This window comes from Lacerta agilis, chromosome 8 (assembly GCF_009819535.1).
Source record: "Lacerta agilis isolate rLacAgi1 chromosome 8, rLacAgi1.pri, whole genome shotgun sequence".
Classification (NCBI taxonomy): domain Eukaryota; kingdom Metazoa; phylum Chordata; class Lepidosauria; order Squamata; family Lacertidae; genus Lacerta; species Lacerta agilis.
The window spans coordinates 21,961,787-21,976,345 of record NC_046319.1 but is presented as its reverse complement, the minus strand read 5'-3'; the positions used below and the strand labels follow the sequence as shown (position 1 = coordinate 21,976,345).

Genomic DNA, 14,559 nt, shown 5'->3' with positions numbered 1-14,559 from the left:
TTGCAACTCAATGTTCTTCTCTGAAGGGTTGTCCACACTGGAGTTTAATGGGAATTTAAGGTTGCTTATGTCTCTGTTTATTTAGCAATGCCCTCATGATGCCCTTCCCCACTCAGCCCCTATCTCACACATTCTCACTTGTAAATCGGGTTTTCCCAATCTGAGAATAAGCCTAAAAGGGGGAACAGTGTGTGTGTTGCCAAACCAGTCAGGGCCGAAGGGGTTTTTTTTGGGTAGGGCCCCAGTTCACACCCAAAGTCTGCAAAATCTTATAGATATAAATAAAATCCATCTAGATTGCCTTGGTGCAGGGGGGCCCTTAGGTGCGGTCCGCGGGGCCCAAGTTGGCCCTATTGCTCCAATTGCCTTAAGGTCAGCCCTGATGAGACTGTGTAGGGGTTGGACTGACAAGCCCTGCACCTTCTAGGTCCCTGATGTCACCATTCAGAGTACAGTCTCAAGGACCTGTTATGGAAATAAAGGGGGGCACTTATTGGAAATCAGTTTTGTCACCTCTTCCCCCCAAACCCTGAGACAATGAGCCCAGCCACCTTTTATTCACAGTCGCATAAGCACTACACTACAGCATGGCCTGCACCCAGTAAGCAAAATTATATTATCAACATATACAAGCAGAAAAGTTGTTTTCCTTCATTTGCAAGGAATCATACAAAACAAAGTGGCACTAATAAAGAAACGTTCCAGTGTGGCAAAAGAAAGCAAACTAAAAATGCTTCTGCAGTTGATCAAAACTATCCAGCAATATCAAGTAATAGGAAAACTGGTGCTATTAACAGTAATCCTTCTGGTTGGTTAATTGGTTTGGCAACTTCCAGGCACATGGTGTGTGATGCTAATTATTTTCCCCAAGAGTTAAATGAGAACTGATCAGAGGCAGCTACTGGAGAGCTATGAGATTCAGGTGAGGGTGAGGGTCAGATGAGTTGTCAATCCCAGCAGGTATATAAGAGGACGACCTATGAGATTCAGGTGTGGGTGAGGGTCAGATGACTTGTCAATCCCAGCAGGTATATAAGAGGACGACCCGGCCTACCCAGGCCCCCTTTTTGGAGTTCAGGTCAGAGCTTTTTTTTAGGGAGGAGGAAAGCCCTGTTTTTTAGGGGTTCAGGGCAATGTTAAGCTTTTTTGAGGAGGGCCAAAGTTATTGAGCTTCTTGGGGGGGAGGGCAGTGATCTACCAGTAGATCATGATCTGCCTGTTGGACATGCCTGTTCTACATCATCCCATCCTGCTTCCTCCCATCAGTGATGGCACGTTAAGGCAGCCTTCCCCAACCTGCCCAGGCCTGCCCATCGCTTTCTATTCCCGTACGTTGTTGCCCACAGAGCACAAGTATGCTCAAATGCAAAGGAGGGGTGCAGAAGCTAAAGGTACCGGTATCTGCCTATATGGCCTTTCCAAAGGCCAGGTTGTGCAGTCAGCTGGGGCCTGTAAAAAGCCAGGCCAGGAGCCACCTTAAGTTGAGGCTGCATAGGCCTTGTGGTGCATGTGATTCAGATTCTATTCAGTTGAACCTCTGGTTACAAAGTGGACATTATTTTTTTTAGCAATGCCCCCCTAGTGAGCCTTCTTTTGTTCACTTCTTTTTTATTTTATTTCTTTTTATTTCGAGGCAGTGCACACCTATGTTTGTGGAACTGCAAACCTTTCCAGTCATGTGTTACTCCAGTCAAATCCCACATATGAATGCGGGGAAAGATGATGGTGTGTAGCCTGGTGTAAATTAATTTGTAGACTGGGGGGATTACCACGGCGTGGACTGTCCCTGAGAACCGTAGACTGTCCCCGGGACAGGTGAGGGTTCTGATCCCTTATTTTCAAATCCAAAACTTGACAGCTATTATCCTATGCCCTTTGAAAATGTGGTTTTTTGGGGGTGGTGGGGGTGATGGAGGGTTATTGGGTTTGTTGCTTTTATTTTGATTATATATTTTGTGGTTTTTTATTTTTATTTTGTTCTGTGAACCACTCTGAGACCTCCAGGTATAGGGTGGGTTGTATGTATGTATGTATATTATTATTATTATTATTATTATTATTATTATTTATTAGATGAGAATGAGAACAAACCACATAATAGCAGGAAGATTAAAGCTGCAAGTTTTTATTTCAGAATAATAGCAGCAATAGTAAAGATACTCGAAATATACCGATGTGGAACGCTGGCTGCACTCTGCACATGCCCAAGGGCAGCCTTGCCCGCTTTGCCTTCCACCACGGCCTAAGAATAATCAGTTACAGGTAGGTAGCCGTGTTGGTCTGCCATAGTAAAAACAAAATAAAATAAAAAATTCCTTCCAGTAGCACCTTAGAGACCAACTAAGTTTGTTCTTGGTGTGAGCTTTCGTGTGCATGCACACTTCTTTAGATACCTTGTATCTTCAGATACAAGAATAAACAGGCCCTCCCGGTCGCGCCGCAGCCCCGCCTCTGCGGCGTCACAGTCCCGGCCGCAGCAGCAGAAACAACAACAACCGCGAGGACAAGGCCAAGGGCAGCGGCGGCAGCAAGAGTAGCCCCGGACCGGGCGTCTTGGGCAGCGGAGCGGAGATGGCGCTTCGGCAGGCGCTGGGAAGGGGCGCGCGGCTGGGCCGGGGCCTGCTGTGGCGCTGGCTCGGGGGAGCGCCTCCCCCTCCTGCTCCGCCCAAGCCGGCCGCCTTTCTCGCCCGCCGCCCGCAGCAGCCGCCGCCGGCCCGCCTGGGCTTCCTGCGTGAGGCCGCGGCCCGGCTGGGCCTGACCGGTGGGCCTCCGTCGCCGGGCCTGCTGCTGTTCCGGCAAATGGCGCCGCGCGTCCCCCTCGGGCCTCGCCGCCTCGGGCTGGCCTTCGGCCTCGGGCTGGCGCTTCTGGAACCGGCGCTGGCCGAGCACAGGCAGGCGAGCGAGGCCTGTAAGGGCATCCAGGTAAGCGAGCTAGGCCTCGTTACCATGGCAACGGGGGGGCCCTTCGGCATCGATTTGGGACGTTTGTATTTATTACTATATTTCCATACCAACCCGTCCCACACTTCCTTCCATAGAGTTAAAGGTGGTTGGATGGAAGTCGCTTTGGTGTCGCCTTGGTCAAGATAAAGCGACTAACAAATTTAGTAAATAATAATAATAATAATAATAATTGATTGCATTTATACGCCCCTCCTTTTCTCCAAGGAGCTGAAGGTGCCATATATCGTCCTCCCCATCTCTTCTATTAATCCCAACAACCACCTTGTGGTGGGGTAGGTTAGGTTGGAAGGCAGTGTCTGCCCCATTGGGGTTTGCGGCTTGAAAAGGAATTTGAACCCATGTCTCATAGATCCTTAGTCAGACACTAACCTGAGAGGTTTTTTTGGGGGGGGGCACAACTTCTAGTGTTTCTCTGTCACTTTCTCCACACTGTGCATAATTTTATAAACTTCTTTCATATGTCTCCTCTTACTCTCCTTTTCTCTAAGTAAAAAAGTCCCCAGAGTGGCAATATTTCCTCATAGGGAAGAAACTCCATCCTTTTGGTTGCCCATTTCTGAACCGTTTCCAACTCTTACCTTTCTTAAGGTGAGGCAACTAGAACTGTACACAGTATTCCAAATGCGGCCGCACTGTCTCACATTTTCTTCTGCGGGGGCTGCTTGGAGCTGGCTGAAAAGCACCGTTATTATAAGCATAATATTACAATTTGTATTTTCTCTTTTGTTTTTGTTGTTTTCCCCCAATCCAGACAATATTTATCCAGAGGAACAAACCTCAGAAAGAGCCCCTGGGCTTATTCCGCCAGCAAGGCTTCAAATTGGAAGAATATTGCATTGGCCGATCTATTGGCAAAGGCTGCAGCGCAGCTGTGTATGAAGCAACAACCCCTTTTGCCATGCCTCACAAAGCAAGTTCAGAGCCAAAAGCTGATCATTTTGATCATTGCGATGGTTCAGATGCCCAGACTGGAGGGGGAAAGCTCTGCCAAGTTGGTTGTTGGAGAACTGGCTTCCCGCTGGCAATCAAGATGATGTGGAACATTTCGGTGAGGATCTTGTGTTTGGTTTGCTCCTCAGGTGTTGGAAGGAAAGTGCATTGAAACCTCAAATTGTTCATGCGCAGTCCAGTGGAGCAGTAATTGATGTTAATCTAAAATATGTCCTACAAGAGCCAAATGTCAACCCAACATTCAGCGGTTGCTACTGTAGTGTCAATTATTTCTTCTATAGGTTTCTGGGGAGAAGAAAAACATAATGAACAGCTTGATTGGGAACAAAACAACAGTTCTGCCTGAGTAATGCAGCTCTCACAGTGATCACATGCAGCAGCATCAGAAAATGCAGTGTGCGGTAGTGGTGGAAATGGAGTGCTTTCTTCTTTTTCCTGCAGTGTTGGCTTTTAAAGAAATCCTTTAAAACCTTTGAGGAACATAATGCCAAACCACAGTGGCAAATCCTTACTCTGCCTGTGCACTCCCTCTTCCATTCCTTCACCATACTTGTTCAGATTCCCTCCCTTCGTTCCGTATTCTTGGCAAAACATACTTTGCCATGTTCCCCAAACCATGCAAATTAGTTTAGATAACCCAGCAAACAATGGTTTGACGAGAACTGGGGGAATTGCTGTCTTAAGGCTTTCTACATCAGGGTTCAGTAAATATGACTCTTAGAATACATCTGAAGGCAGCCCTGTACAGGGAAGTTTTAATGTTTGAGGTTTTATTGTGTTGTTAATATTTTGTTGGGAGCTGCCCAGAGTAGCTGGGGAAACCCAGTCAGATGGGCAGGGTATAAATAGTAAAATTAAATTAAAATACGTGAGCAAGGGCAGTGGAAATAAGCATTCTAGCTCCAGTCCACCTGATGCCATTTCATTCTGATGTCATTGTTCTTCAGTTCCAGAAATTCTTGCAGGTGATAGGAACTGGAAATGCAGGTGTATTGAATTAAAATCGGCACTGTTGTGTGCTGATCACATCTTATCCCACCGATGTGTCCCTGATGAGTTTAGAACTTGTGTGAGTTCGGGGCTTCATTAAAACCCTTCCTACAATTAATTTGAAAAGAAGCCGCCTAACAGCTCCCTTTCCAGCCATTGTTTTCTATCCTCTCTTCATTATTGTTATTACTGGGTTTCCTCATAGGGCTGTTTTGAGGAATGCAGAGACAATACATGTGAATCAAAGCAAAATATAAATACCATTGTTGCTGTTATTGAAACCCCCTTCTTTTTAAAAAGCTGTTTTATGCTTCACCAAGATATTCACCATATCTTACTAAGGGTTTTGGGGAGAAAGGAGGGTATGTGGGACCTTGTGTATTCTGTAGTCCTGTCTGCAGATTTCCCCACTTCCCTTTTTATGACATGTTGCATCAAAATGGGGGTGGGTGGGCAGAAATTGAATTCAGCATTTTTTAAAATTTAAAGTCAAATATGCAAGCAAATATTTATATCTGTATAAACATGTATGAGTGTCAAAATCTTGAGAACAGAGGGAATAGTGAAAGTTCATACAGTCATACCTCATGTTGCATTTGCTGCGGGTTGTGAACGGCGCAGGTTACAAACGCGGCAAACCTGGAAGTGTTTACTTCCGGGTTTTGCCGTGTGCGCACGCGCAGAAGTGCTTCCGTGCATGTGCACGGCCTCTTCCATGTCCCTACCAGGCATGCCTGCAAGGGTGGTGGGACTGACAGAAGTCCTCCTTTGAAGATCTCAGAGCCTGGTCAGGTTCATATGAGGGAATACAGTCTTTCAGAGAGAGGGGGGTGGGGTGGGGTTGTAAAGGTCACTTAAGCTGCAGTGCAGTATATACTTCAATGGGACTTACTTCAGAGTAGACATGCATATTTCTGGCAAAACAGATTCCAACCAGTGGTTCAGTCACCAGCAGAGTGATTCTATGCATATCTACTCAGAGTAAGTCTTAGAATTCAGTGAGACTCACTCTCAGGCAAGTTGGTATAAGGCTGCAGTCTTAGCCACTACTCTGAGTCTCAGCTATCTGTTTTTAAGCAGTATTTAGATGAGGCAACCTTCATTTGAACACAAGGAAAATGAATCATGTTTGGGCTCTTGCAGGCTGGTTCTTCAAGTGAAGGCATCCTCAACTCCATGTCACAGGAGCTTGTTCCAGCCAGCGGCTCGGCCTTATCTGGAGAATTTGGTGCGATCACTCCTCCCAGGTATAATTTGTTAATTTAGATGATGTAGGAGAGAGAACTGGGGCTGATGGGGGTTGTAATCCTGCACATCTCAAGGGCACCAGTTTGGGGAAGGCTGTTTTAAGTACGTGCAACTTAATTAAGATTGTAAGCTGCTCAGGGTGCAGACCTATTCTTTTAACGTGGTATCTGAAGAAGTGTGCATGCAGACAAAAGCTCATACCAAAAACAAACTTAGTTGGTCTCTAAGGTGCTACTGGAAGGAATTTTTTCATTTTTCATTTTGTTTTGACTGTGGCCGACCAACACAGTTACCTACCTGTAATGCAACATTACCAAGTAGATTTCCTTATCACCTCTCACAGATATTGTAAAACGGTCACTGTGCTTATTTTGAATACATTCTAGCTCTGAGTTGGCACCCTTGTACTTCCAGCATTTCATTTTCCTCTGAGCTTATTGCTTACAATTCCCTTTCCTCTGTGTTCCTGCAACTGTTAATGGATCTAACAAAGCAGATTCAAGTCCACAAAAACTTATATATGTCATAATTTTTTAGTGTTTTAAGATGCCACAGACTCTTAATCTTCATTGCAGCAAAAACAATAACATTGCTACCCTTGTGGAAATAATAGCAGTTGTTATGCAACAGTTAAAACATATTGTTTGTAGTAATAAATGGCACTTTTTTGCTGCCCAGGAGCAAAGTTCCAAACCTCTGGTCAGGCAGCCCATGGGTCATTTTTCCAATATATGGTTGAAACTAGTCAGAGCCACAAGGATGTTAAACAAAGATCAAGGCACAGTCCCCAATAGCTATGCCGTGGTTTGGCTATAATAGGACAGTTAATACATTTTTATAGAGAACGGAGCAATCAATGACAAAAAATTATACCTGGCCATGGAAGAGCTGGGTTGAATGCAGCCTCTGCCCTGGCCCAGAAAACAAAATGGCCTACTTTGCTGGGCTGTGAGAAAACACACCACAAAGAGACTGCAAATTCATTTTACTAATTAAATCTGCAATAGCAATGATAAGTGGTTGTAAGTAGTAACAAACTGTTTTGAAATAGGCAACTTGTCTTTGGGAAGAAGAGGCTGAAACCTCATCCAAATATAGTCCAGGTGCTTCGAGCATTCACATCACATGTCCCACTGCTTCCCGGTGCAACGGTGGACTATCCGGATGTTCTGCCCTCCACACTGAATCCCTCTGGAATAGGGCACAGCCGCACACTCTTCCTAGTGATGAAAAAGTAAGTTGGGAGAGAGCAGGGTGGTCCATGGATTGTATGGCTGCAAAGTGCACCTGACTTCTAACCTTAATGGTTTGGGACAAAAGTTGATCCTCTGCACCCAACAACAGTGATCGAGTGGCAAACGTGGTTTCCGAGCTCTCGTCATCCCTGAGCATTTGCCATGCTGGCTGGGGCAAATGTGAGTTGGAGTCCAACAACATCTGTTGGGCCACAGGATGAGGGAAGGCTGGTATAGCTAAATGATTAGAAGATGCAAGACTGCAAGATGAAAGGTAAGGAAGAGAATCCGCTTTCACTATCACCCCAATACACTGGAGCTTTCTACGGTTAATGCCTTCATCATTTTTAACCCACGAGAACTAGAAACTTGATTTTTTTTAAAAAAGGAAAAAAATGAGGAAAGCTAGAATTAGCTCCACATCATGTCCAGTTCCATCAAGGATGAGGCCATGGTGCGGTTTGGAGGAAGCTGGGAGATGGGTCAAGAAGCAGAAAGCAAGGGTAGTCGGAAACAGGTCCTAGGAAAGAGACAGTGTGGTGGCGCAGGGTACTAATTGCTCCGAGCCATTATTTTCGGGAGTCATTTCAATGGTTTCTCTCTTCTCTCTCTCTCTCTCTCTCTCTCTCTCTCTCTCTCTCTGTGTGTGTGTGTGAGAGAGAGAGAGAAAGAGAGAGAGAGAGAGTGAGAATATTGGGGAAGAAAACAGCCCACACCTTTTAGCTAGTGAAATTTGACTTAATATTCTGGTGATGTGGTGCATTTATTTTGAATACCCCATAGCAAAGGCACCTTCCGATGCTTTTTCAAGCTTTCTGCTGCTGTTGATGAGCAGCATCATGCCAGGGTCATCTCCCATTCCATGGTGACATTGTCCTGCTTTCAGGCTTCCCATGGATGCCTGGACTAGATGGGTCTTTGGCCTGCTCCAACAGGGCTTCTCATGTTGCCCTATACCACCAAAGCAAGCAAGCAAGCAAGGAGTTGGATGGGAGGTGCCTGTGCTATCTAGGACTTCAAAAAACAAGCTCGTTCCCACATGAAAATGATGTTTACTTCACTGCACCACCAAGGATGAAGAGAAAGCAATGTTCCCATTTTCAGCCAGATTTAGGTGTTGCTTCTGGAACCCCACTAATGAGCTGCCACTTCCTTGCTTGCTCCATCCAGCTACCCATGTACGCTGCGCCAGTATCTCTGCGAGAGGAGCCCAGCTGCCCACCTGGGCACCATGATGATCCTGCAGCTACTGGAAGGGGTGGACCACCTCGTTCGACACGGAGTGGCTCACAGGGATTTGAAGTCTGACAACATCCTCGTTGAGTTTGACGCCGGTACGTAGCACAGCTGCAAAACCTGTGCGTGTATCTGGTCAGGGAGCAGTGATGAGCTGGATCATTGTGCTTGGAATGGAGAAAACAGGCAGAGATCTTCAAGATGCTAGAGCAGTGGTAGAAAACCCTGGCACCAGGCTGCTCATCATCACATCACCAACAAAAAGCACTTTGGATGGGGGAAACCCAGCTTTGAATCGCTGCTGGGGCACACACCTAGGCTACCTCACAAGATTGGTGTGATAATTAAATCATGCAGAGAACTTGGTTGGAATATCAGTTTACAAATGTCATAAACAATAATTGCAGGTGCCCTCGTGGAAGGGACACTCCCCATTATATGTCACAGGATGTTCCAACTAGTCTCGGTGCTGCTGCGTTGCCCGGCTTAGAAGATGCATCTTTCTTGCACTTAGGTTATAGGCAACCCAGGAAGCTGCCTTTGCCTGAGTCAGACCATGTTTTGGGTCCATTGAGTCGAGCCAGTGTTGACTGGCAGTGGCTCTCTCGGGTCTCCAGCCAAGAGAGGTCTGTAAATGGAGATGCCAAAGATTGAACTAGAGACCTTTGACATGCAAAGCAAGTGCTCTGCCAGTCAGCGATGGCTGCTCCCAATGAGCCTAGGAAGCTGACTTATAACAGGTCTTTCCCTTGCTCCATGTAGCTCTATATGGGCTGCACTGGCTGCCAGCAGCTCTTTAGCATTTCTGATTGGGGTCTCTCTCCAGAGATGATGGGGATTGAACCTAGGACTTTTATGTATGCATGCAAAGCAGATGCTGCACAACTGAGCTAATACTTCAGTAACAAATGGGAAAAATGGAGTGGGGGAGAGCCCATTCTCTGTCCACTGAGGATCTTAAGCTGTCTCAGGAAGAAATGCACTATGCTAGAGGAACTGATTCGTCCAGCCTTAAAATTAAATGTAGGCAAACTGGTAACAGGAACACCCAAAATGGCCTGACCAGATTGGCTGCCCTCCAGCCCCGCAGTTGCAAATTGGTTGATGGGTTTTCTCCAACTCCCTGATTTTGAACATCTGTGGTTTGCCTGGCTGCACAGCAGCGATTTCTGAAGTCCCAAAGTACAAATAGGCTAATAACTCAGTGCTTCAGGATTGTTAAGCAGTAGGTAATCCCAGGGCAAATTCACGCTCTGCTAGAGCCCAGAGCACTTTTGGCCCACTGTCAGTTTCTGGCGTTGGATATGTTAATTACTCGCAGCCTGACTGCGACTCAAGTGGGCAGGAGACAAGTAAGGGCAAGCAGAGCAGAGTAATTAACGTCCGCAGTAGAAGCACATGCTCTGTTCCCTCTGAGAAACGCTTTGTAGCACTACGATGAGGCAGAAACTGTAGGGGAAAGATTTGATCTTGAACGGAGGGCGCAGCTAAAGGTGGCACCAGAAATCCATGCTTGTGCATTTCCTGAAGTTTTAAAAATGGTTGATGCAGACAGTATGCTTACTTGGTGAAGGGTGGTGGTGAATTAGATGGGCAGCGTAGCACTGGTTTGGTGGGGGTAAACTCTCCACACCTCAACCTTTTCCATTAAAAACCTCTGTTATTTTTCAGTTTCTGAAAATACATATAATGAACTGTCTCCTTTATCCCTACCCCCAAGAAACATTCCATGCATATGCAACTATCGCAGTCAAATATTATGTAGGTTTGTATAACAGTTTAGACTTGATTATAACAGTTAAGTGTCTTATGACCCCTTCCTGAAAGCTGCGACCAGAGAAATAATTCCAGATCCAAATCCTCCCCACCCCACATGGGCCACATTTGGCAGGTGGATGGATGGGGTTGCCCACCTGTCAATCTGATGCCACAATGATGTCAAGTGGCCCATATTTGCATAGCGCTGTGCCCAGAAACCCCAATCAACTGCCAGCATTTGCAAAGCACTGTGTTTGTAGTGCTGCTGATCAAACAAGCCATGTCTTAACCTGCTCCACACGTGGTGTCATATATGCCCCTTGAAGGGACCTTCCCGGGGGGTGTTACAGCCCTAGAGACTTGCTTCTGCTGTCCATTCTGAGTGCTAAGCTTGGCTGTTGTGTGTCTGTTCAGAATGTAACTCTTTTCCCTTGTCATCATTGCCAGCTGGGTGTCCAGGGCTGGTCATCTCAGATTTTGGCTGCTGTTTGGCTGACAAAACAATTGGCTTGAAACTCCCTTTTACCAGCTGGTATGTGGATCGTGGGGGCAACGGCTGCCTCATGGCACCAGAGGTAATTCCCTCTTTCTCTCTTTCCCTTGGTATAATAGGGTTTGCGTTTTGTAACTTTAACCATTATGTCTTAGTCACTACCACACATTCATGTACCTGCAATTTATTTATTTTGGTTTTATTTTGCACTTGTATTTGTTGGACAGTGATATATAATTGTATATGGGCTATGTATATAGTATATATGGTGCTGGAGGAGACTCTTGAGAGTCCCATGGACTGCAAAAAGATCAAACTTATCCATCCTTAAAGAAATCAGCCCTGAGTGCTCACTGGAAGGACAGATCCTGAAGTTGAGGCTCCTGTACTTTGGCCACCTCATAAGAAGAGAAGACTCCCTGGAAAAGACCCTGATGTTGGGAAAGATGGAGGGCACAAGGAGAAGGGGACGACAGAGGACAAGATGGTTGGACAGTGTTCTCGAAGCGACTGGCATGAGTTTGGCCAAACTGCGGGAGGCAGTGAAGGATAGAGGTGCCTGGTATGCTCTGGTCCATGGGGTCGCGAAGAGTCGGGCACGACTGAACGACTGAACAACAACAACAAATATAGTCACCAGATCCCATTTGATAACCCTGTCCTTTGCAGAATCTTGTATAACCTTAATTAATTTGTGGGTTTTTTTAAAAAAAATAACTACTCCAAATTAGATGTGCCTTTACACACACATTTTACACTTGCACATTTTAAAAATGCAGTTATCTTCTGGGTTAGGCCGATAATTAATGTGATCAAAGTGGGCATTGAGAAGCAATGTTATCCCTTCTGCCCCTGCTGTGCCAAAAGTGGCATTTTACCAAAAAGTATATGCCAGCTTCAAAGGAGGGATTTTCTTCAGGACTGCAGTCTGGGAGAGGAAAACTCTCCTCCATGCCTCTCCTGATCCCATTAATTATCAGCCACTCCTCCAAACAACAGCAAGCAATTTGCGTTTAAAGAAACCTGCTTGGAGGCATTTAAAAGTTTTGGCTGGCCTTGTCTGAAGGTTTGTTTTTCATATTTGTTTCCTGACAGGTGGTCACTGCTACACCCGGCCCAGGGGTTGTGATAGATTACAGCAAAGCAGATACGTGGGCAGTTGGGGCAATGGCATATGAGATCCTTGGTGCCCATAACCCCTTCTACGGCAAAGGGGGAGCTGCTCTGGAAAGCAGGAGCTATCAAGATGAGGACCTGCCGCCCTTGCCAGAAACTGTACCCCTGGAAGTGAGGAAGTTGGTTGGATTGCTGCTTCGGAGGGATCCGGCCAAGGTGAGAGTTGCTCTCTTTTCACAAGGGCTTCCACACCTCCCCACATCTTGCTTAGCAATGGCCATACAAGCCCAGAAGCCAGTATCCTGCAAAAGACCCTCTGACTGAGACAAGAGGGCTGGGTTTCACCTGCCACCATAGTACAGTCTAGGCAAATGGCTTTTGTTGGACCAGCTGTGGCTGATAGAATAATAGAGGATATGGCGCTCCCAGGAATCTTTGTCAGGAAGAATGGGTAGCTGGCATGCTCTTATACGTAGATACATATATGCTCCAATTTCATTAAAAATATCAAAGTTGTGTATGACAAGAAATGTCCGGGGTGGGGGTGGGGGAGGAAAGACAGAAATGAATATACCCCCCCCTCTCTCTCTCTCACACACACACACACCAGAATCACAGATCACCATCTAAGAGTAGAAAAGATGTAGAAAAGGCAGCAGAGAAGGTTTTCAGCAAATGTCCAAAAGTTAACCTTGAGAATGCCCACTGAGTCTCTTTCGGAAGAACATCGTACAAGACTGGGCCCAGGACACCGAAGGCTTGATTTAGTAATGGTATCAAATGAGTGCAAAGCTGACTATACAAACCTTTCCCAGATCTTCTGAATTGTACACTTTTTAATTTTATTTTAAACAAGTGGAAACTTGGGAATCTGCCTTAGGCCAGGTCAGACTGTTTCTCTAGCTAGCCCAGCATGGCCTGTGTTCACACATCCTGATAAACCAGGATTTGCTGGTTTACCATGGTTGAATGGGCTCAAACGGCATGCACTAGCACCTTGCCTGTGTTTGAGTGCTTTCTACAATTCTCCCCCTTCCCCCAGAGAATGTACCTCATTCCAATGGGGAAGTTTGCAAACAGAAACCAGAGAAAGGCACACCAGAGGTGCTCACCTGAATCAAGTTGGTAAAGCAAACTCCTCTGTGCCTTTGACTTTCCCCACCTCCTTTCCTATTTCAGAGGCTCTCTGCACGCGTTGCAGCTAACGTCCTCCACCTGAGTCTCTGGGGTGGTGATACTCTCAGCCTGGAGGACCTGAGACCCACCAAGATGGTTGGCTGGCTTCTTCACCAATCCCTTGCCACCTTATTGACAGACCGCTTTGGAGATGGGAGCAAAGTCGAAACAACACTGAAGAGGTGCTTTCTGGCAAACCTGGAGTATGAAGATCTCTTTGAGGCGGCCGCCCTGCTCCACTCTTGGAGGAGCATAGTGTCGTGATGGGCTCAGCCGTTGTTGCCGTTTCCTCTGATGTTCCACTAAAAGCATTTAAACTGGCTAAGCTACCTCTTCCTTGCTGACAAGAAGCACTTTCTAGGGGTTGGAGTGTTCTCATTGCAAAGGTAGATTGGGTTTGGTTCTGCTGAAAAAAAAACCCCAAACAAACCTGATGTGGTCATTGCATTTGGCCAGCAAAGCAATTCAGGTTGATTGTGTTGCTTTGAAAACAGTAACTGGCTGCAATAGTTCCTTTTCAAGAATTGGGTCTCTGCTTCAGACATCTAAAGAATCTCTGTTGAGAGGGGAGGTAGCATTGATGCAAAATAGATTTCCTCAACCTAGTGCCCTCCAGATGTTTCGGAGTGGGATGATGGGAGTTGTAGTTTAAAACATCCAGAGGGCACCAGTTTAGGGTAGGCTGATACAAGATGTGTGCTTTCTCTCTCTCTCAAAGCTGTTCATTTTTTACCATTTAAAAATGGTGATGAAACTACATTGAGTCTTTCCCCCTCTGCTTAGATATCTGAGGGTGGCTGGAGGCCCAGAGATCCCTAATCCTTGTTATAAATAAGTGGGGGTGGGGAGTCTGCGTGAAGGACAAGAATGTTATAGGGAAGCAAAGTGAAAGAAGGACTTTGAATCAGGAGGAGAAAGCACCTTCCATTTGGACTGGAATACTTCCATTTATTTTATTTTATTGCTAATTGGGGTAGGAGCAGTGAAGGATCATTTGCATTTAAGACATCCAAATATTCCGAGTTTGATTCTTTTCTTTATATTAAAAAAGAGAAGCATCACACTACTTTGATGATCCAGCTAGCAACAAAGAATTCTGTCCTTGCTTCGCCATCCCAATCACTTTCCTATCAAGGATTCCACATGTTTGCCTGCATGGAATTCCTGATCATTCATAGCGACCAGGCCAAGCAGTTTAAAGGATGCTTTAGTGGCACTTCTAAAAAAAATATTTCAGTACTACAAAGGAAGTTGATGGAATCCCAGACCATTCCATGCAGTTGATTTCTAGAAAGCAACTATCACAGTGGTAGTTTTTTTGGAGACTATTTTAAGACTTAAAAACTGGGGGGTTGGTTCACATGACATCTGCCAATGTAAAGCAATTCCCAT

The 14,559-nt window shown here is 45.9% G+C and overlaps 1 protein-coding gene across 1 annotated transcript; it reads left to right on the top strand.

Annotated features, from left to right (window-relative positions):
• The first annotated feature begins 2,543 nt into the window (after window positions 1-2,543).
• On the top strand, window positions 2,544-13,585 carry PINK1 (PTEN induced kinase 1). Its single transcript, XM_033156505.1, has 8 exons — window positions 2,544-2,922; window positions 3,716-4,012; window positions 6,049-6,152; window positions 7,205-7,387; window positions 8,559-8,722; window positions 10,830-10,957; window positions 11,971-12,207; window positions 13,171-13,585. The coding sequence occupies exons 1-8, from the start codon at window positions 2,572-2,574 to the stop codon at window positions 13,429-13,431; spliced, it is 1,725 nt and encodes a 574-aa protein (XP_033012396.1). The 5' UTR covers window positions 2,544-2,571; the 3' UTR covers window positions 13,432-13,585.
• Window positions 13,586-14,559: the final 974 nt, after the last annotated feature.